The sequence below is a fragment of the Rattus norvegicus genome, chromosome 5, assembly GCF_021556685.1.
Source record: "Rattus norvegicus strain SHRSP/BbbUtx chromosome 5, alternate assembly SHRSP_T2T, whole genome shotgun sequence".
Lineage (NCBI taxonomy): Eukaryota > Metazoa > Chordata > Mammalia > Rodentia > Muridae > Rattus > Rattus norvegicus.
In genome coordinates, this window is record NC_141538.1 from 144737345 (window position 1) to 144760723 (window position 23379).

Below are 23379 nucleotides of genomic sequence, written 5' to 3' on the forward strand. Positions count from 1 at the left end.
CGCTCTACCACTGAGCTAAATCCCCAGCCCCTGGATTCTACTCTTAACTCTCCCAGAAATCCGAGAACAGAAGAGTTTCTTCTCAGAGGGAACTAAGTCTTGAAATCATGAGCTAATGTCAAGTGTCTGAATCCTGGTTTCCCCATTTACTAGTTGTGTGATCCTAGCAATCCATTTAACCTTCCCGAGGTCAAATGGAGAGATCAATAGAACCTACCTCACAGAGCTGCTGTGAGGAAGACTCCTTGAACAGTATGTTCTGGGAGCTGGTCTATATATGGGGTCTAGGCCAGGAAGCTAGGAGGAGGAGAGGAAGTATGAGGGAAGGAAGGGAGGAGGAAGCAGTGAGGGAGGAGAAGTGGTCGAGGACTGGCCACAAAGCCCAGGACAACAGCCAGGGAGGACGCACAGGAAAAAGCTAAATTCCCAGACTGTATCTCAAGACTTCTCTGTCAAGGTACAGCAGACAGGATGAGGGCCTCAGTGCTTCCTCACTCACCCGCTCATTCTTGTCAGCACAAAAGAGGCGGGTGTGATGTCGCTTCTGTACCACGATGTACGTGATCCCAGGCTGGTAGTCTCTTTCCAGTTTGATGCAGGCATCTCGAATGGCAAGCAGCTCATAGTGAAGGATCTAGGAACGGGGTGAACAGGGAGGAAAAAAAAAAGGCACATAGCCCCTTCTTAATTCAAAGGCCTTACTGAACTAAAAACATCCAACATGTACGTGGCTTTTGGCACATAACCTCTATAAGCTGATGCTCAATAATTAGAAACGATGGGTCCTGGGCGGCGAGTGTTTAAAAAAAAGAAAAAAGAAAAGAAAAGAAAAGAAAAGAAAGAAAGAAAGAAAAAGAAAGAAATGGTCCTGATACTCAGTATATTTGATATTGTCCTAGAAAACCTTTGCTAGGAATCTTGGCTTCAGGAGACAGCACCTATCTGCTCTCCATACAAAAAGAGACCTTACATCAAGACACAGAACTAGAAAGGTGTGGTGGTACACACCTTTAATCCCAGTGCTCAGGGGAAAGGACAGGGAATCTTTGTTAAGTCAAGGCCAGCCTGCTCTACATAGTGAGTTCCAGGCCAGGCAGAGCTATGTAGTGAGACCCGGTCTCAAAGGAAAGGAAAAGACCCACTAAATAGTCTCAAAACTAACTACCCAGGAACACGGAGAACTGTGTGCTGAGACAGAAAGGCCTGAGGTACTTGCTACCCTGCTTCTTAGTAGTGCTATCTGGCCTTTCCCAGCACCAAAGGCTTTGAAAAGGTAGTCCTGTACCAGCCACTGGGAACCATACCTGAGGCAGCTGGCCTTCAGGGACCCCATCTCGGTAGAAGATGATTCGGGTGGGCTTGAATCGGGTGGACTTGTAGAACTGGATGAGCAGCTCCCGCACCATATAGGACAAGTCCTCAATGATCTCCTGCCGTGGACGCTGTACACGCACAGTGGCACAGTATCGGCTGGGGTGTGCATCCATACTGCCTACCACCTAAGGACAAAGAGAAGGCATCAGCCTCCAGATTGTCCCCTCCCTTTGCTCTGAAGTAATGGGCCTGAGGGAGGAATTCTGAGTAAGAATGCTGGACAACTACTGGATGAGGCCACTCACTGTACTCCTAGAAAACGCTGACATCAGAAGACAGAACCTATCTGGCTGCTGTGCAAAAGGGATGAGGGGAATTAGGATCCAATAAGCACTGGCTTCAACCTGTTCTGCCACGCCCAGAGGATTTACTTAATATGCGATCAGAAGGTTTGCTTCCCTTGTCCTTGCAGGAAAGCACTCACATGCAGTCTAGGGCTAGCAGAAGGACGTGAGTATTAAGAGTGACCTTGAACTCCTGATCCACTCTCACACAGCTTCAGGGTATATTGTTTTTCTTTTTTTTTCCTGTTAAATTAAGTGCCCTAGGGGCTGAGACTTTAAAAACTTAAGTGCTCCAGATATCATAGAGAGAGTGGAGATAGCTTCTCTACTAGACAGATCAATGGTCATGGTGAAGTAGAAGAAAGACCAATCCTGCAATCATGTAATTCCTTTAGAAGAGGTTTCAGAAAAGAGACACAAAGTCACCTCCTTACCACTCTCAAAACTGGAGCTAAAATGAAAATGAATGCAGAGAAAGAGCGATTGTTAAGACAGTTTCTGGCCAAAGGCTGGCTACACTCTCAGCACACACAGAGCTATGTTTGCAGAGGGGTGCAGAGGGGTGCACGGAAAGAGCAGGGCTTAGAGCTGAATGAACATGCACTCTTAAGGACTTAGAGCTAAGAGGAATCACTCACTGCTGTGATAGATGGTTTCTTCCCGTCCCCAGCCGGAGGGTGTGTAACGTCTGCTCCCAGAAAAATCACTGGCTGTTGGAAAACAGCAGAGCTGAGCAAGGAGAGAAAACAAAATGGTGAGGAACCGAGTGTTCTCTGGCTGGCACCACCTAGTGCCCATTCTAGTGTCTTCTGCCTCTGTCACTCTGCCTGGAAGGGGGGGTTCTCTTGACAGAGCAATAAGTAAGAGTTCATACCGCTGGTGTGGGACAAGGATGTTGTTGATGCCACCGAGTTTGACATTGATCTTGAGGCAGAGGTTGGACAGAGTCTGAGGTGAGGTCTTGACCACATTCTTCACCTGCACACACTGTGTCGCCATTCCCAAGAGCGTATCTCCAACACGCTTCACTTCAGCTATGGGAAGAGAGAAAACTGATCGGTGTATTTGGCATTTTGCTGAAAGTATGTCACACAGAATAAAAAATAACGGTGGCAAAACAACGCTGTAAGAACGTATAATAAGGGGCTGGAGAGATAGTTCAGAGGTTAAGAACACTTGACTGCTTTTCCTGATTTCAATTCCCAGCAACCACATGGTGGCTCACAACCGTCTGTAATGGGATCCGATGCCCTCTTCTGGTGCGTCTGAAGACAGCAACAGTGTACTCACTCACATAAATCTTAAAAAAAAAAAAATGTATAATACGGGGTAATACCCTAGTGTACAATTATTCAACTAAAATCTGGAAAGGAGGAGATTCACAGAGAGAGAGCGCGCGCTCACTCACTCGCACGAGAACGCACGCATTCCAAGCAGAAGGGAAACATGCAAAAATACAGCCTGAGAGTAGACAGGATGTTTCACACCTAAAACGCCAGAAACTGGAAGATAAGCAGGAAGAGCATGACTTTAATGGCAGCCTGAGTTAAACCATAAGACTCTCACAACAAAAAGAGCAAGCAGCACTCTATCTGGGAATAGCAAGGTACTTTTGAGAAATTAATTTAGACAGGCGGTTGAGGGGTTGGCGTGGAATGAACATTACAGCACATGTTTAACATACATGAGTGCCCGGGTTCAGTCCCCAGCACACAATAAGGCAGCTGAGCTGTTGGCATGGAAACGAATGGGTTCAAGAGACTGGGAGGGCCCTAGGCATAGATGCTACGTAAGGGAAATGGCTTTTATGGATAATTGTATTAATAATTTTCCAGTTAGTACAGAGTAATGGGCTACATTACGATGTTTTTCACGAATGTTCCTTGTTTATGGATTGCTTTCAAGGCTTTGGTTTTCCTAACAGAAATTGACGGCACACACTTCTGAGTGTGTGTAGTAAGAGTATAACTAGGCAAATGGGCATGGCAGTTGGAGGCTTTCTTTTATGTCCTGTGCAAGATTTGTGCAAATATTGAAGTACAAGTAGTAACTGAAGGTGTGCTTTTGATGGAGTCACTAACAAAGAGAGAGAGTTTCAGCGACTCCTAGGATGGGGCGCTGAAAAACTGAAAAACAAGGCTGGATCTGAATCTAGAAAAAAACAAAACAAAACAAAACAAAACAAAACCTCAATATTTGCAGAACAAGCTAAAGAAGACACGTCTGCAAAGGAGGGAGCGCAGCAGAACTTGGAAGAAGCCAAGACAGTGTAGTATCGTGAATACCAAAGGAAAAGAAGGAACAAGTAATTGACAAAGTCAAATATGGCTGACAGATCAGGTAAGATGAGAACTGTAAATAGTCATTGTATTTAGTAATATTGAAAACCAAAAAAGTCAGTGTGTAGAAATGAAATACAAGAAGACAACATGAGATTGAGGAAGAGTTTGGTATATTTTCTATGGTAGCATATTTAAAAGGCTAAAGAAATCCTCTTAGCTTATAAAAGACTGAGTAGTTGTTGTAAATCTGTTTTTTGGAAATCAACATTCAGAAAAGTCAGACAAAATATCCCTCTGAAGACAGCAGAGACATGCTAACCAAAACTCAGGGGACTGGAACATCAGAGAGGGAGGAAATCCCACAGCCATGAGTTATCTGCTGTGGATAATGGTCCAGGAGTGTGCAGAGGGCCGAGATTCTGACCTCTGCAACAGTAGTGGGCAACTGCCAGGGGACAGCAAAGCGAGAGAATGCTTACTCCCTTTACAGATAGATTGCTAATGTGAAACATGCAAAAAAAAAATTAAAGAAAACATTAAAGCAGCATCTTCAAGCTGGACATGGTGATCGATCGATCTAGATAGATAGATAGATAGATAGATAGATAGATAGATATCATTTAGAAGGCTAATGCAAGTGAATTGCTAAGTCAGGGATCTCAAAAAAAAAAAAAGAAAAAAGAAAAAAGAAAGAAAAAAGAAAGAAAAAGAGGAAAGAAGAGCAAGCTACAGAGCAAAGATGGTATGTATGATATAAATGTATATATTCAATATAGAAATTATAAAGAATACCTATAATTCAGTAGTTAGTAAAAGGCAGCAAAGTAAATAAAAGTTGCTGTGAATAAGCACCTTATAAAACAGGCTAGTCAAGCAGAAAAGACAGGAACATCTAGAGCTACTGAACACTGACGCCCCGTGATGGAACGGAGTAAAGCCTGATACATTAAAACCCATTCCTAGACCTAGCTCTACATGAACAGGCACAAGTGCTCAAAGGATACACTCGACCATTATTTATAACAGCTGGAAACCAGGAAGAAACCAAATAATCTCAACTGTGAAACGAAAGGAAGCATCAGATAGCTTATCTTCACACAATGGAGACACAAGAACTTACAGCCATATACAATGTGCACAAATCGTACAAACAGAATGTTAAATCAAATAAACCAGACACATTTAAAAAATGCATACATTATAATTACATTTGTATGAAGTAAAAAAATAGGCAAAATTAATCTACAGTGTTTGAGATGAGAACCACAGTCACCAGTTGAGGGAGGGGTTGTAGTGAGGGACCCCAAGGATAGCAATGTTCTACTAGGCACACTTGTTACAATGTTGCGATACTTGTGAAGAAAAAATCATTAGGTTGATTACTTAAGGAAGGGGAAGCCCTTGGTCCTGCCAAGGTTGAACCCCCAGTGTAGGGGAATGGGGGGTAGGGAGATGGGGAGGGGAACACCCTTATAGAAGGGAAGCAGGATGGGATAAGGGGCTTATGTCCGGGAAACTGGGAAAGGGAATAACATTTGAAATGTAAATAAAAAAAAAAAAATCTAAAAAAAAAGAAAAAAAGGAGTAAAAATGCATTCTTGTGAGGAGAAAAGCATGGATCTTCCTTCGCTATCCAGTAGCGATTCACTGATTCACCCTTTTAGATGCTGTACTATACCTCAATGTCTACACTAATGACCAAGGGCTAACACACGAATCTTTGGAGCCTCAAACAATGTCCAAAGCTATATGATAATTTTTCTTATAATCTTCATCATAAAAATTGTCAGATGGAGTTTCAAGAGAACATATAAAATATGTATGGAATTTTCTCTGGTAAATTAATATAAATTCAAGTTATATTTTAATATTCTATTATATTATTTTGTAGCAGTTACAAATAACATTATTTACAGTGTTCTACTTCTCTATAACAAGGTTAGGCCCTTAATTTAAAACTTAAGGGCCTGTATTTGTTAACATATTAATTAAATAACATGTCTGAAAAAAAGGATTTATTTATAGGGCTGGAGAGATATCTGAGCAGTTAAAAGCACTGTTTCTAATATTTTTAGATCCTTTTTCTCTATTAAATCGATACTATTAACTTTAAAAAAAACCTATAAGCTTTCTAATTTTATTATTATAAGTCTTATGAGAATTTTTAAGTCTTTAAATTTTTTAAACAAATTTTGTTCATGGGTGTTTGCCTACATGTATTTCTGTGTACTATGTGCATGCCTAGTGCCCAGGGAAACCAGAACGAGGTGTCAGCACTCCTAGAACTACTTACAGATGGTTTTAAGCTGCCACGTGGGTGCTGGGAATCAAACTCAGGCCCTCTGGAAGAGCAGTGTGTAGGACCGAATCAAGGTGATATTGTATGTTTTCCCAAAAACCACGATGCCAACAGAACCTTGACATGAACATCATAGATAGTGACACTGTGTCATTTTTATTTACCCCAACTCCGGGTGGGGAGGTAAAAAACCATCTTTTTCTTCCATCTAAGGGGGACGAGTTATAACCAACTTCCCTCTGTAAGGAATTACTGAAATTATTGTCATCAGTGAAAAATTCCACTTTATACGTGTGTGTCAGAGAGCAGAGTTAGATCTACTTCAGGCTCCAAATGAAATCAAGCAGCCGGGTTGGGGTAGGGCTGGCCTCTAATTTTGGTAATCAGTAAACAGAAGCAGGTGGGTATCTATAAGAATTTGGCCTACAGAGTTGCAGACAACCAGGGCTACACAGAGAAACTCTGTTTCAAAAAAAAAAAAAAAAAATCAATCAAGGCCACAATTGATGAGATTTCTAATAAACTAACGGAATTCAAAGGCGTTAGAGTGGGGCTGGAGAGACCATCCGGGAGTTAACAGTACCTGCTGCTCTTACAGAGTACCTAAGCGTAGTTACAGCACCCTTGCTGGGCAGCTCCCAACGGTCTGTAACTGCAGTGCCAGGGAGCCTGGCACATTCTTCTGTACTCACATGCTCACACACACACACACACACACACACACACACACACACACACACACTTTAAAATAAAATAAATCTTAAAAAAAAAAAAAAAAACACAAAGAAGCCAGTCATGAAGACACATGTCTTCAATCTCAGAAGAAACAGAGCCAGGCAGATCTTTGAATAAAAAGCCATAGTGAGACCCTGTCTCAAACAAACAAACAAATCAATCAAACAAACAAAAAACAAAAGGACTTATTTATCCTCTGGGGGAAAAGGACCAAAATATAAAATAAGTATAAATTAACCTAGGTTTTGGGAGTTGGAGAGAATTTAAGGGGAAGAATGGCAAAAGGAATGTTTGGACATCGCAGCCAAGGGAAAGCAATGTGGGCAGAACACAGCCAGCAAGGAAAGCAGACAGGAGGAGCGTTCAAATTTTTCCTCCCTGCTGAGGACTAGATGCTGCGTGTTAAACAATCAACTCACGACGCTCAGCGCTTGGCAATTTGCCCACATTGGTTGACTGGTGGAGGAAGAATTGAGGTTGGGTTCTGTTTCGGGACAAGCAATTCTGTAGAAAGCTTATTAAGTGAACCATATAGGGCAGAGCTGAAAGGTTAAAAAGTATCAGGCCTGGAAGCCCTTTCATATCGAATGAGACAGTGAAGTTATGTTGCTTTTTATAAGTCCAATTTATCAACCTATTCACTAAAGATTTGGGACTGGTGATGGCTCAGGAGAGTTTACGGAGGAGGGTGCTTTCACAGAGCCTGACAACTTGGTCCTACCCCCAGAACTCATTCGTCTTAGAAGACAACAATCTATTCCTCAAGTTATCTTCCAACTGCCACTCACATATGATGGCACAAGTGCAAGTGCACACATACACACTGAGTAAATAAAACGTCTTTAAAACTCCTTGAGAAAGAAGACTAGAAGAGATAATCAAGGCTCCCGCAGAAGGGCGAGGACAAACAAATGGGCGGCGCTGCAGAGACGTTGAGGACAGGTTTCAGATTTATTCCTGTCACAATAATGGGGGATGGCCAAGGCAACCAGAGTGAGTGGAAAATAACAAAGACACACAGACAGAAGAGGACAGAAAATCTTAAGACTACCAGGCATCCCAGGTAATGAGAAACGTGAGAGGAGAAACGTGTCTGGAAGTCAAAGGAAGAGAAGAGACACAGGTCCTCAGTCTGAGAACTGGCGGAGGAGAAAAGTAGACAAGACAGAGGAAGACAGGCTAAGGTCTAAGTGTGCATACAGAAAATGAAAACGATTCTCTCAAAAAAAAAAAAAGAAAAAGAAAAAGAAAAACAATGGGAAAAAATGCTTAGGGACATTGCAAAATGGTTGCAGTGGGCTTTATGACAGTTCATCTGAAGATGCTCAAAGGCAGCAGGACTGGATGGGAACAGAAGCAGAGCAGGGAATCAAAGGACCAGCACAGTCTGAGGCAGGCAGAGGAAGGGAGAACTGAGTAAGAGACTTATAGCCATTCATAAAATAAAAAATAGGAAGTGGGGAATGTTACAAGAGTCCACACTACTTAGCAGAATCACCTCAGCTTGAGCTCATAACGTCCTAGTAAATAACACTTGCCCAAATGACAGCCATCTGGCCTGGCTCCTCTCTGGGTGCAGCTACCTTAGCCTGCCAGAAAGACGCTCACAGGGGATCCTGGAAAATGTGATGGCGTGTGAACAGGTAAGCAAAGCTGAATGACTCAATAGCTCACACGGAATATTTCTTTGATTTAAGAACACAAACAACAAACAAACAAACCCCTGACATTAATGACCATCTCTGGGGAAAGCCAGATTTCTCCGCTGACTCCACCCTAGAGGCCCCAAGAGGGCAAGGGCTACCATGAACTGAATCCTATCATTATAGTCACTGTCCCAGGAGAACTGTACCATACACCGGCGTCTTCCCGGGCAGGATGACAATAATGAGCTGCAGTCCTGAGTAGGTATTCTTGAGATGCCGGAACATGGGCTCCACGCTGTCCGCCCCCTGTGCGTATTTGCAGAAACATGGCTGACCCTGGATGGGCATCCCTGCATCCTTGGAGATCTTCCGAAGCTGGTCCGTGAAGTTCCTGTGGCACAAACATGGTCATGGCAGGATGAAATGAATCCCACTGAATCCAATGGACCTGATGTCATGGCAGGACATAATGAATCCCACTAAGTCTGATGGACCTGGTGCCTCCATCTTGAGTGTTCACATTGGGAGATTCTAACATGAGGTGAGGACCCAACCACAGCTGATGCAAAAAGTACATTTACAGTAGAGTCCAAACAAGGCAGAGTTTGCTCAACTGAAAAGAGTCTAGACACGGGGCTTGTGGGAATTCTCAGTGAAGAGAACCTAGACACAACAAGCCCCTTGTCTAGGCTGAGACCTGTGGATACCTGTACTCCATGTCCAAAGAGTGAGAAAAAACAGGCAGATGCCCAAAGTAAATGAGGCTCTACTAGTGGTGAAAGCAGAGATGCTCAGGGAAAGTCACACTCCTCCCCACACTGGCTCACTAAGGAAAGAGCCAATTATTAAGTACGCTTCTTTCCTGACTTTAGGTTTTACCCTGAGAAAAGCAACAGCATGGTAAAGAGGGATGTAATACAGTAAAAGTAACCAAGCTACCATATATACAAAAGTGGGTGGCAAACATAGAATTTGTAAAAATCTTATTACTTAAAGTGAACGCAATCATCAGTGGAGTGCATGCCTAGTGTGGACAGGTCTTGGTTTCACGCTTGGCACTGACAAACTTAATTGATAAAAGAAAGCAGTCGGGCTGGAGAGATGGCTCAGTGGTTAAGAGCACTGACTGCTCTTCCAGAGGTCCTGAGTTCAATTCCCAGCAACCACATGGTGGCTTACAACCATCTGTAATGGGATCTGATGCCTCTTCTGGTGTGTCTGAAGACAGCTACAGTGTACTTATATACATGAAATAAATTAAAAAAAAAAAAAGCAGTGATGTGCAAAATGAAGAGAAATGAATGTTTCAAAAATATATACCATATACATATCAACAGTCCAGGAAGTGATTTTTCACATATTTAAAAATTAGGTAAGGCAGAAAAATTGAAAGTTATATCACGAAATTACAATCATATATACATCCATGAAAAAATTAGACAAAAAAGATTACAATTCGGTCTGGAGAGATGGCTCAGTGGTTAAGGGCACTGGCTGCAGGGGTTGGGGATTTAGCTCAGTGGTAGAGCGCTTGCCGAGCAAGCGCAAGGCCCTGGGTTCGGTCCCCAGCTCCGAAAAAAAAGAAAAAGAAAAAAAAAAAGAGCACTGGCTGCTGTTCTAGAGATCCTGAGTTCAAATCCCAGCAACCACATGGTGGCTGTAATGAGATCTGATACCCTCTTCTGCTATGCCTGAAGACAGCGACAGTGTACTTATATAGATAAAATAAAAATGTGTGTGTGTGTGTGTGTGTGTGTGTGTGTGTGTGTGTGTGTGCGCGCATGGGCCCCACCATGCCTGGCCTGGGCTTCTAATAAGAAAAAAAAAAAAAAAAAAAAAAGCTTACAATTCATGCAGCAACCGTACCAGAAAGGAAGAGTATGAAGGACACCAAATAATGTCAAGCTTTTTCTTAGTTGTTTGTTTGTTTGTTTGTTTGTTTGAGACAAGGTTTCTCTGTATACCAGTCCTGACTGTCCTGAAACTTGCTTTGTAGACTGGACTGGCCTCAAACTCATAGAAATCCTTCTGTCTCTGCTTCCTGTATGCTGAGTTTGAAAGTGTGCCCCACCATGCCCAGCTAAACTTACCATTTTTAAAAGAGAGGTAAATATGATAAAACTCTGAATGTTGACGGTGGACGTGGTCTACATATTATTATCTCTGCTGTCATCATCATTATTACTATCGTGCTGGCTAACTTTTCATCAGCTTAACAAAAAGCTAGAGCCATTTAAGAGAAGGGATGCTCAACTGAGAAAATGTCTCAAGATACATCTGCAGAAAAGACTATAAGGCATTTTCTCAATTAGTAATTGATGAGACGAGGGCCCAGCCCAAGTGGGTGGCACTACCCTCAAGCAGTATCCTCTGGTGCATAAAAAAGCAGGCTGAGCAAGCCAAGAAGAGCAAGCCAGTAAGCAGCACCCCTCCAAGGTTTCTACTTCAGTTCCTGCCTTCAGGCTGCTGCCTTGAATTCCTGTCCTGACTCCCTCAGGGATGGACTGTGAGGTGGAAGTGTAAATAAAATAAACCCTTTCCTTCCTGTGGTCATGGTGTTGTATCACAGCAACAGAAACCCTAAGACTGGGGCTGGAGAGATGGCTCAGTGGTTAAGAGCACTGTACTGCTCTTCCAGAGGTCCTGAGTTCAATTCCTAGCAACCACATGGTGGCTCATAGCCATCTACTCTGGTGTGTTTGGAGACAGCTACAGTGTACTCATATCAGAAAATAAAGATATAATTTAAAAAAGAAAGAAAGAAAGAAAGAAACCCTAAGACTATTATTTTGGTTTTTAGAGACACTATGTAGGCCTGACTGGCTTGGAATTCACAGTATGCAGCCCCAGATGACTTCAGAGAGGAGACGATTTCTGCATTTTGAGTGCTGAGGTTGTAGGTATGAGCCATCATGTCAGTCTAGCTACATTATTATTTTAAAAACATATTTGTTAAACAAACAAATAACATTTAAGATCTACAACCTGCAGGTCTCAAGGCACACATGTACTCATAAGCCCATCATGGAGACTGAGGCAGGACCACGAGTTCGAAGCTGGCCTGAGACACTCTATCCCAACGATGCTGTGTCAACGTTCTCACTCAAAAATTAAATGAAAGCAAACAAAGAGTGAATAAATATCACTACAAGCTAACCACTGCCTCCGATAAAGAGACGGGGCTTTGATGGACTGCTAAAGACATTTCTTCCTTTCCTGTTTCTTATACTGTTGTAGCTACCAAACATCAATCAAATTTGGTTTCACCAGACTTCATTAATGGGTCTTTCCTTCAGGAAATGGCTATTCCCTCTCTTCCCTCCACTACCACACTATGATTGGGATACTATGTCTGGTGCTAGGAACCAAAAATTATCGAGCTATCTAGAATGTGCAAAGCCGTATCCTAACAGACACAGCTACAGTGATAAAGACAGACAAAAATTAATAGGACTGAATTAGTTCATTCATCACGGACTAATTTTTTTTCCATCCCCACAGTGGCCTCCGTCTCCTGCCATGTTCTTTGGGAAAAGGAGGCTTTCTGTATGCGCTGAGTCCTATGTCCTCCTCTATACTCCTCTAGGAGTTCTTGTTTCATTTACTTTCCAATTCTTCTAAGTTGTGTTTTTAACTTCTACTTTCTATGCATGGTCCCTACAAAGTCTCCTCTACATGCCATGGCTCAAAACTCAGGAATCTTTAGCTCTGATCCAGACCCACGCGTTAAGTTAGTTCCCACTCATGACACAATAGCCACCTTTTTTTTTTTTTTTAATTCCCTATATGTAGTGGTCACTAAGAAGAAAAAAAGGTGCCTGATGCATTGAACTTCTCCAAACCTGAGAGAATAGGTCTATCAGTTCCTGGTAAACCCCAAAGGCCAAAGCTATAGATTATTAAGACAAAAACAAAGCCAGTGCCAACTCCTCTCCCCTCCCCTCCACGCAAAGGAACAAACAAAGTAGACAAGGGCAGGACAAAGAAGGGAGAAAAGATCAGGCTCTCAGTGAGGTGACAGGCTGTGTGAGGGCAGAGCTGGGACCTCTTCAGGACTGTTAGGGACTATCCACACAAGGCCAGACCAGACACAGAAACAGCCTAGCCTGAATCTAAAGAATTCAAGAAAGGAGACCAAAGAACAAACAAGGAAACAAACTACAATGATGATGGTGGTGGCAACATGCCTGTGTAAGAGAAGGGAGGACGCGGGCCTGCACAGGGGGTGCTGATGAAGTGATTCTTATACAGACATCAAAGGCACAAATCTCCATTACCTTGGTCAAAACCAAACCAGTCAGCTCCACTAACTTCCGCATTTCAGAATACAACGATACAGATCATATCCACAGAACCCCCACTTAAAAAGACAGCAAGAACGGAACTGTGTCTTTTATGTGTGTGTACTTTTTGGTGTTTTAAGATAAATCAATAAAACGTTTAAAGAAGAAAGACTATAGGAAAAGTGTCAAGTGACTTTTCTATTTATTTACTCACTCAGGCTGCTACTTCTTTAATCTGTTTCATTAAGCTACTGGCAATATCTTTTGCTTCTTGCTGCCACCTACTCCTAGCCTCTCGGTGATCAGATTACTTTGATCTGATTTAATTATGCTGCTGACCACAGCTCAAAGGACTAGCTGCTGGTGCTTTACAGAAACATGCACACACGCACACACACACACAAATTCTAATTAGAAATATAAGTTTTGGAGCTGATTTGATCTTAACTCTGAACCTTCTTGATCTGTACACTTTGGACAAGTTATTTAACTTCTTTCAGCCTTAGTCTCCTAAAATATTACCACATATGATGGTCTGGATGAGAATTGCCCCCATAGGCTCATATATGAGCCTATGCTTGGTCTCCAACTGGTAAAGCTCTTTGGGAAGGAATAGAAGGGGTAGTCTTTTTTTTTTTTTTTTAAAGATTTATTTATTTATTATATATGAATACACTGTAGCTGTCTTAGACACACCAGAAGAGGGCATTGGATCTCTTTACAGGTGGTTGTGAGCCACCATGTGGTTGCTGGGATTTGAACTCAGGACCTCTGGAAGAGCAGTCGGTGCTCTTAACCGCTGAGCCATCTCTCCAGCCCAGAAGGGGTAGTCTTGATGGAGGAGGGGTGTCTGTGGAGGTGGGCTCTGAGGTTTCTAAAGACCACTGCACTCTCAGTGTCTCTGTCTCATGCTTGTGGACCAGAAGCAAACTCACAGCTACTGCTTCCTGCTGCCAACCTGCTGTCATGATGGTCAGAGACACACCATCTGGAACTCTAAGGCCCAATAAACCTTTTATTTTATTAGTTACCTTGGTTGTGGTGTTTCATTATGGCTATAGAAAAGCAACGAAAACACCACCTACTTACTATCAGGATGAAATAAAGTACATTAGTCACTTAAGTGTAGTGTTAGCATAAATATTATAGTTATTACCACTGCTATTTATTACCAATTATGATAATTAGAACAATAAGATGACTCAGGCCTGCCTTAGGAGAGTCATACCCTAAAATTCATTCCTGAAGTGCCTATGGCTCCTGAACTCATCTGACCACAGATGGACAGAAAAGACTAGGCGGACATGTAAGTCAGAAGCGACAATGTAGAATGAGTTCAAAGAGAAAGGGCAAATCGCAGGTCAGTTCTGGCACCTAGAGATTGTGGGATTCACAGCTCTAGGATCCTTCCCACCCACCCAACCCCAACCCCAACCCTCTATCATCCTTACTTGAGCACCTCTTCTCGACATTGTTTTTGGGGTGCGAAGCAGGCGATGGCCCAGACTTTGATCTCAATCCCATTGTAGAACTGTTTCCCACGCATGTCCCAGACACCTTGGTTGGGTGTAGCAATGGCCCGGTTCTAGGGATAGGCAGAGGGGGGCGCCCAGGTGAGCCTCAGTAGAGTCATGTGAGGGGAACAAAATCCCCTGAGCTATGCAGCCCAACTACCCCCATATGCCCCAGAGACTTTGTCTGGCCCTGACCCTGCTCACCCGGCCGCCGTACTGCAAGATGGGCGCCGGCAGCACTCGCCCCGTCACCTCCGTCATGTCATCCTTCACTTTGATTCCAAATTCCTGGATGTAGGGATCCAAGTTGTAGCTGGCGTTCTTCATCTGCAGAGCAAGATAAGGCGACCTCAGGACACAGGCAGCTTGGGAACACTGTTCACCTTCTGGGTCCCAAGGAGAGGGCCCTGAAGAGAAGCTGAGGCTGACACACACACACACACAAAAGCCCTAAAAAGGGGGTGGGAGAACTAGAAGATGAAGGGAGGAGGAGTGGAAATGGGAGTTGTTATAAAGGAGGGGAAAAGAGAAGTAGCTAAAGGCTCAAGAAACAAGAAACAGCCCTGCAAAGTCCCAGACAATAAACCAGACTTGGGTTTTTCTGAAGGAAGGTCTTACTGGACCGACCATTAAAGCGTCTATTCTACCAAGGGCCCCAGAGGCTCAGTGAACAGCATGTACTGTTCAGCAGTCCCACTGACCAGGCGACTGATCTCCTCCTGTCTGTCTGGGGCCGACCTAGCTGTAGCCTTTATCATGGTTGAAGTCTGGTTGTCAGTCAGCTTCTTAATGCACCGCTGCCCAGCCACAATGTTACAGACCTGAGGAAACAAGGCAGAGGAGTAGTTAAGGCCTGAAAACAGACTATACCTCTAAGGTATCTTAGCTATCAATCATGGGAAGAGAACTGCAGAACCCTCTATGTAAAAATACATTGTGACCAAAAGTTTAAAATCCAGGGTGGATCTGGGATCAGGTTTCATGTGTTAGATGAGAATAACTACTATCCTATAGGGTGTCTAGAACACTGCACTCAGATTTACCCCAGGACTAAGCACACAGATCTTTTGAGCGTTAAAATCCCAATAAGCAAATCAGGCTCCTACAGCAGCTCTTCAGGGCAGGAGGAAGGTAGTTGCTCCATTTCCAACCAACTGGGAGGAATAGAGATGGCTGAAAATTCTTGAGCCCTGAGATATAAAAACACACAAATCACGACTTCCTTTTGTCTGTGTGTGTTGGGGAGGATGGGCGTATAAGCGGTGTGTTCAGAGACTGAACTCAGGGCCTCATGCATCCTAGGCAAGCAATCTACCAACTGAGCAGTATCTCCAGCCACAGACACCACCGTTTCTATTGGTCGGCAGTGTTCTTTGTTAGTTTGATGAATATCCTGCTACCTGTCTCCTGTCCTGCACGCACGATGAAGATCAGAAATAATGACAACCAAGACTGGCTTCCAGTAAAGCGTACACCAGAGGGGAAAGCCAAGTGCTTTCAGAAGGCCTAGGTTTGGAGTGCAGCTTTAATTTTACATGATGGTACCTTGGGCTGGCTAGTGTGTGTCTGTTTTGTCTCTCTCTGTCTCTCTTGGTCTCTCTCTCTCTCTCTCTCTCTCTCTCTCTCGCTCTTTTTGGAGAGAGGGTTTCTCTTGTAGCCCTGGATGTCCTGGAACTCACTTTGTAGCTGTAGCCCAGGCTGGTCTTGAACTCTCAGAGAGCCGCTGGGCTAGACTCTTAACTGGCTCTGAGATTCAACCCTTTCTCCTCAGCAAATTAATTAAAAGCAAATAAAAACACTGCCTGAGGATGTTGTGATATCAAGAAAACAGGGCTCTGCATGCACTGGCTTTTAAGTTCTAGCTCCCAGGGTTCAGAGTAAACAATGGGAAGGAAAGCCAGGCCAAGGTCACCTGCTTTCGAATTCCACATTTCAAAGAATTCCCACGCGTACCCAGACCTGAGGAGCTGCACTCAAACAGTGGCACTCCGGGGCTTAGCTTCAGACCTAGCACTGACAGAACACTAAGAGGGATGCTGAGAAACCGGAACTCTACACATTGCTGGTGGGAATACACGCTGGTGAAGCAGCTGTGGAAATGGCACTGTGATTCCTCACTACATCACATGTATAATTAACATACGAGCCAGCAACTCCACTTCTGGCGATGGACTCAAGAGAAGAGAGTTTGCACAGATTGGTTCATAGCAGTGTTACATAGTTGCTAGTCACGTGTCCATCGGCATTAGAAAATATAAACCAAATGTGGTATACACTCTTTAAAAAGGAGAGAATCCCAACACGCCACACCCTCGGTGACCTTGAGGACATCATGTTAAGTGAAATAAGCCAGTCAAAAGGGGTAAAACTATGCTTATACTGCATAGTGAGCCTAGAGAAGTAGTCAGTTCCTAGGAGGAGAAAGCAGAGCAGAGAGCGCCAAGGCTGGAGGTGGGAGGTTGGCTTGAATGCTTCAGTTCTGGATGAGGAAAACTTTCTGGCGAGAGTCACATAACAGTGCAAAAACAATGTCACAGAACCTGCCACTCAATGTTTACAACAGCAACTTTCATGTCATACACAGACGGCTGCAATGTCGAAAAGAAAAGATTAACGCAGGAATGAACTGACTTGAACATGAAAGACTTTGCTGAGTCGCTCTGTGGCCTGAATGACTACAAGAAATTCAAAGACCTAGGTTGGTGGCACTGGCTGTTTTAGTTCCTATCTGAGAAGCTTCAAATAATCCTTATTCTCTTACTTAAACACAGATTCCCACGCGGATTCCAATATAATTAAAATCCACCTGACTAGAAACCAGAACCTTCATTCACTGCTGACAGGACAGTAAAACGGGAGACGGGAGATGAGTTCACAGTTTTAATGTCACTCTTACACATGTATGCAAGACAAATTAAACTGTGTTCAGGGAACCAAGGAAGTAAATGTTAACGGCAGTATTTTTTTTCTATCACCCAAGAAGTGTAACAGAAATGTCCATCAATGTTGAAGACATAAAATGATGTAGGTACAGATAAAAACACCACCCTCAAAGCAACAAAGAGGAACCTTGGAATAATTATGCTAAGTGAAAGAAGCCAGTCACAGCCAGGTCTGGTGCATCTTTAATCCCACCACTCCAGAGACAGAGGCAGGTGGATCTCTGTGAGCTCAAGGCCAGCCTGGTCTACAAAGCAAGCTCCAGGGCTGTTGTTACACAGAGAAACCCATCTCAAAAAGCCAAACGGATGGGCTGAAGAGACGGCTCTAAGAGCACTGGCTGCTCTTCCAAGGTCCAAGGTGCAATTCCCAGCACCCACATGGCAACTCTTAACTGTCTGTAACTACAGTTCCATGGGATCTGACACCCTCATACTCACGCACGCTAAATAAATTAAAAAGGGAAAAAGGAAAGGAAGGAAGCCATTTATAAAAATGTGCGATTTTGTTTACATAACTTGTCCAAAGCAGGCGCTGGAAAATAACTTAATGGTTACTAGGGGGTACGGGCTTTCGTCTGGAGGGGATAAGACATACTGGAATTAAACACTGGTGATGTCTGAATAACTGTGCAAATACACTAACAGCTACTGAATTATACATGGTCATATTTTTATAATGTCAATTATATCTTGATAAAGCCATTATTTTTTTTAAATCCTCCACAAGAGTCGTTGTAATCTGACCCTCCAGCCCGTCCACCACTGTCACCTATTACTCACTCTCCCCTCACATACTACAGCCCTCAGTCTGTCTGTCCCTCAGAAAGATCCAGATGTCTCGCTTTAGAAGCTGTTCCTCTTGCCAGGGAAGTGTGTCCCTTGTCCCTGCTATTAGTACAAGGATGGTGGCCATAATTTGGAACTCAGATCAAATGTCTCCTAAAAGAGGCCACCCTTGACCCCATATCCTTACTTCTATCCCTTGACCTGTAAAAGTTCCATGAGAGAGGAGGGACCCCCACCCCCCTCCTTAATCTGTCCTGAGTATCACTATCCTCTTGCTGATGGCTGCATTCTGCATTTCAAAGGTCTGTCTGTGAATTACAAAGGCATGAAAATCTCTGGAGATTTAAAACTTTCCCAGAAGACAGCACATCAACCACTGGGGTAATGGGATTTACATCACAGGTAATGTTTGTCTCTGGGTTTTGTTTTTTTTTTTTCCTGTAGAATAAGATATAAAAATTCTCAGGTTACTCATTATCCCTAACTGCAGACCGCAGGAAAGAGAAATTAAGAGATAGCATGTATGTGAGTATCTGAAATCTCTGCCCTGACCATGTGCAAAAAACCCCAATACTATATAATAAGGCTGGGGATGTAGCTCAGTTGGCAAAGGGCTTGCCTAGCATACATAAAACTTTGGGTTCAATCCCCAATACCCCATAAATGCACGTGGTAGTGTATGCCTACAATCTCTAACCCTGGAAGGAGACAGGAGGATCAGAAGTTCAATGTTATCCCTGTCTAAATGTGAGTTCAAGGCCAGCCTGGGCTGGAGACATGTCTCAACCAACCAGTAAGCCAGCCAGCCAGCCAGCCAGCTAGCCAGCTAGCCAGCCAGCCAGTCAGCCAGTCAGTCAGCCAGCCAGCCAGCCAGTCAGTCAGCCAGCCAACCACTCACACAAACAAACAAACAAACAAACAAACAAACAAACAAACACAGCTTGCCCTTTTGCCTAGGAGTCCTGGAAGAAGATAAAAATAAAGGCAGGGATAAGAACAGAATTTAGGGGTTGGGGATTTAGCTCAGTGGTAGAGCGCTTGCCTAGGAAGCGCAAGGCCCTGGGTTCGGTCCCCAGCTCCAAAAAAAAGAACCAAAAAAAAAAAAAAAAAAAGAACAGAATTTAGCCAGTAGGAAGTCTAGACTTCATACAAAAACAACCTTAAAGCTTTCTAGAACATCAACTTCTCAAACTTGAAAATGAGGAAAGGAGACTGTGACCGGCTCAAGAGACGTCCAGGACCAGTGTCGGCCAAGCCGTACTCTCTGGCAGGCAGCCTTACCTCGAGGGGCAAATAGGTATGCTTCTGCTCTTGCCCAACTTGCAGGCAGGGCAGGTGAGGATACTTGAGCTGAAGGTTGTATTTCTGCTTGAAATATTGTGCCACGGTGCACTCCACGGTCTGTCCGCTCTCCAGCTGCAAGGGAAACCTGTTTGGAGGAAGGGAAGGAAGCATCATAATTCAGTGTCAACCCCACCTCTCCACAGCCACAACCAAAGACCGCCTCAGGCCTCTCATCGTGGCTGCTCTCAGAAAGGCAATCGCTACAAGGCTTCACTGGAAAGCCTGAAGATGACAGAGCCGTTCCAAAAGGCCAACCCATCTCCCTCCTCTGTACTTCTAAAGCCCGAGTGGATGCCTACTAAAGGTAAGAGTCCAGCATAGCCTGGGATGAAGAAAGGGGACCACAGTATTTCATCAGGACAGACCCAACAGTAGTCGGTGGACCACTCACTCGTGTTTTACAGTAAAGGTCCAAGGAAGAAACTAAGAGATTAAGAAGGGAAAAGGGGTTGGGGATTTAGCTCAGTGGTAGAGCGCTTGCCTAGCAAGCACAAGGCCCTGGGTTCGGTCCCCAGCTCCGAGAAAAAAAAAAAAAAGAAAAAAAAAGTCATGGAGAGACATGATCTGGGGAGGTCGAGGAAAGGATGTTTATCTTCAGAGATAGACTAGAAAAGTCTTATTCTGACAACACAGACGTTAAGTGGGTCAGACAGCTTAGCCGTGCGCTAGGTTGACCCTGCGTAGCGGTGCTGCCGACTTACGTCTGATGGCTAGCAGGGCGACGGGTAACATTACACACGCGGTATTTCCTCTTCATCTGTCCACAGTGGGTCACTTCCACCTTCAGGCCTGAGAGACACACACTGCTTGTTAAGGTGGGAACAGACTGCTCAGTTCCCTCACTGGCCTTCCCCAGAGGGATTCCCTCTTAGGGTTAGAGAAAGTGGCGCTTTCTCTTCCCCGTTTGGGTGGTGGGTCCTCACCCTTTATCTCCTTGGTAAACCGAACGCGCTGGGAATCCGTGAGGGGCTTGGGCTGTTCATCTATGTTCCTGATGTCCAGGACCTCACACATGAACTCAATCACTGGCTGTGCTTTGTAGAAGGCAGTGGCTGAGACTGTAGGGACAGGGGAGGGACAGCTTGGCTCAGACACTTTCAGGAAAGAATAAGTGGAGGCATTATGATTTGTACTCTCCTCTTTGCAGGGCACCGGGACAGGGACAGGGCGCCAGGGCTACAGGAATTAGACTGTGGTTGCAGAGCTGGGAGGGATGAGGCTGGGAGTGTGGTCACTGGATTTAGGGTGCCCCTGGCTCCATAGCTCTCCCCACTCACCATCAATGTTGAGCATCATCTTCCACATGGCAGGGCGCACAGACTGGTGAAAGCCGAACCAGACCTCGCGCCCACCCCCCAGCGGGTGGTAGTAGCCCTCAGGCGGTGAGAAGAAGGAGCGGCCCACAGGGGTGTACCTGGCAGGGACAGGCAGAGAACTGGTCCCTCGGGCACAGGCCCCCACCCTGTGAGGCATCCTGGGCACGGAGGAGCCCTGGCCTGGAAGGCAGGACACCAGGGCTTTAATGCCAGCTCTGTTCTTGGGCCAATAGTTAAGACTGACCTTGTTTAAGTTTCTACCTTTCTCTCTGCCCTGTAGGGATAGATGGAGTGAGGCCAAAATGGTATCTAAGGATGGGGCCGGGGGTCTAACCATCTAAACATGTGTATATATACTTGCCTCACACATGCATGGTAGGCCTTCAGTTCTTTTTTTTCCCTGAGGGACCTTAAGACACACTCACTCCCTCCTCCCCCAACAGCAGTTTTACCAACACTCGTAGCTTAGATAATAACTATACTCAGTACCTCATAGATGCCAGATGCCTCATGGCCACATCCAGGGCTTGCACGGACTCCAAGGGCACAGGGATCTGGCCACTGACCAAGGCTTCATGCAGCATGCGCCAGCTCACGATGGCTAGCCACTTGATGGAGACCTTAAAAATTCTATCCTTCCCTTCCCCAGGGATGGTCACCTCAAAGTCAACCTTCAAGATGGGAAGAAGAAAAGGGTGACGATCACATTTCTACAGATTAGTCTTCCTGTCCTACTCACTGTCTCCCACTCCACAATCTGCCAAAGCCAAGCCAACAGGGGCTCACACTGAAAACCCCCGAATAAAGACCCACACCCTGATTTCCACAGATGATGCTGCAGTGCTTCTGGCCCCCTTAATCTAGAAGGAAATCCTTTGAGTCTTTTTTTTTTTGAAGTCTAATCTAATTTCATTATTGGGGACAGGCACACAGTACACTAAGTGTCTACCCTGATTCATTATGGCCCCAAAATATACTTTTCAGCACAAAATAAAAGGATCTCTGGATCACTAGGTGGGCCTCCCTGGGCTTATAGGGCTAGCCTCAGCCCTGGCCTTACCCTCTCATTGCCAATAGGCAGTGCTGTAACTGTGTAAATGTTCTTCTTTCCATCGTACACAGGCTTGCGATCCCCAAAGATCTGCGGTTTGAAATGCTGGACCATGTACTCCACCACCTCCCTGCAAAGCACAGACGTGGCACGCGGAGGCTGAGGCTGTCACTCTGGCTTTTGGAAACAGCTCAAAATTGAGGCAACATCCCGTGTACCACACTCATGTTTAAGGTCTACTCCGTGGCAATACACCTCAAGCTTCCAACATTCCTATGAATCATCAGGTTTCATTAAAGTCATCTTCTGATTTGAACCCACACTTAGAACCCACACTTCCAAAATCCTACAGTAATACTGTTGGTCCTCAGATCATGAGACCTCCACAGACCTTCTGAAGGGGAAGGGCCTGTTCCCAGGTCTATCCTGTCTGCCAAACAAAGACAGAAAGGAAAGAAAGGAACGGATCTGAACTGGCCTAGAAATAATAAAATACAGGGTAGGAGTCCTTTCTCCAGCTCTTGGAAGTTTTACCACTGTTTTCTCTCCTGTATCATCTTTTCCTCTGTCTTACTCCTGAGTTCTTCTGACACTGCCTCAGGAATGGACAATGTCTCAATTTAAACTGCCTTGTGGCAGTCATTCCACTCCTAGGACTTCTATCTTACAGATACACTCACACATCTGTGAAAATATGTATCTTTATATAATACTTAACAGTTTCAATCTTGTTGCAAAGTTTAGACTCTACCTAAATATCCCACAATAGATCAAGCAAATTATGTGGTCATTTCAAGGACTATCTAGGGCTCTACACAAAAGAATAAGGCAGATTTATATATACTAATATATACTATTTTCCAAAATATATGGTTAAACAGAAAAATGGACAATATTGAACAAAGTATATAGAATCTTACATTATTATTATATATGCTCATACATTACATATATACACATATTAATGCACATATATTGTATTATATGTAATACTTGTATAAAACCAATGTGTATATGTATGCACATGTTTGTGTATACGCATATACAATAATATGTAATAATGTAATATTATATATGGTTATTAATATAATTAATAAGTAATAACAGTAATTGATGGGAATATATTACTATAAATGTATTATATATTCATGTCCATATTATAATGAATGTATACACAGAAAAATATCTGAAAATACACTCAAGACTGTTGAAAAAAATTCCTAGTTTTTAATTGTGAATATGGTTTTCCAGTAATAATAAACCAATTTAATCTGCTTCTTCTACGATTAATCTCTCCAAATATGCATCCCGGAACATCCCCTGCAAGCAAGAACACCATCCATCTTGCTCTTACCCCCGCCATTTTAGCCTTGCCTTTTAACTTCTCCTTCTCTACTGGGCTCCTTACCTAAGTCTCATTCTTAAAATCTCTGGAGTCACCTATCTCAGCAAGTGCTAGAATGTGCTCTGTTCTTACAGAGTTCTCCGGCCGACATGTTTCCTCTTTCCCTGTTTAATAAATT

At 43.9% G+C, this 23379-nt stretch overlaps 1 protein-coding gene across 7 annotated transcripts in view; it reads right to left on the bottom strand.

Annotated features, from left to right (window-relative positions):
* The window catches only part of Ago1 (argonaute RISC component 1), a 51168-nt gene that overhangs the window by 6236 nt on the left and 21553 nt on the right, over positions 1–23379 (bottom strand). For 3 of the 7 annotated variants that reach the window (NM_001191765.2, NM_001317181.1, XM_087549312.1), the window contains 14 exon segments: positions 500–634; positions 1305–1499; positions 2297–2387; positions 2533–2692; positions 8827–9011; positions 14355–14488; positions 14622–14744; positions 15119–15238; positions 19427–19574; positions 20191–20278; positions 20413–20547; positions 20767–20903; positions 21295–21476; positions 21866–21986. In NM_001191765.2, coding sequence (NP_001178694.1) covers positions 500–634; positions 1305–1499; positions 2297–2387; positions 2533–2692; positions 8827–9011; positions 14355–14488; positions 14622–14744; positions 15119–15238; positions 19427–19574; positions 20191–20278; positions 20413–20547; positions 20767–20903; positions 21295–21476; positions 21866–21986 — 1954 coding nt within the window. 7 annotated transcript variants of the gene reach the window in all.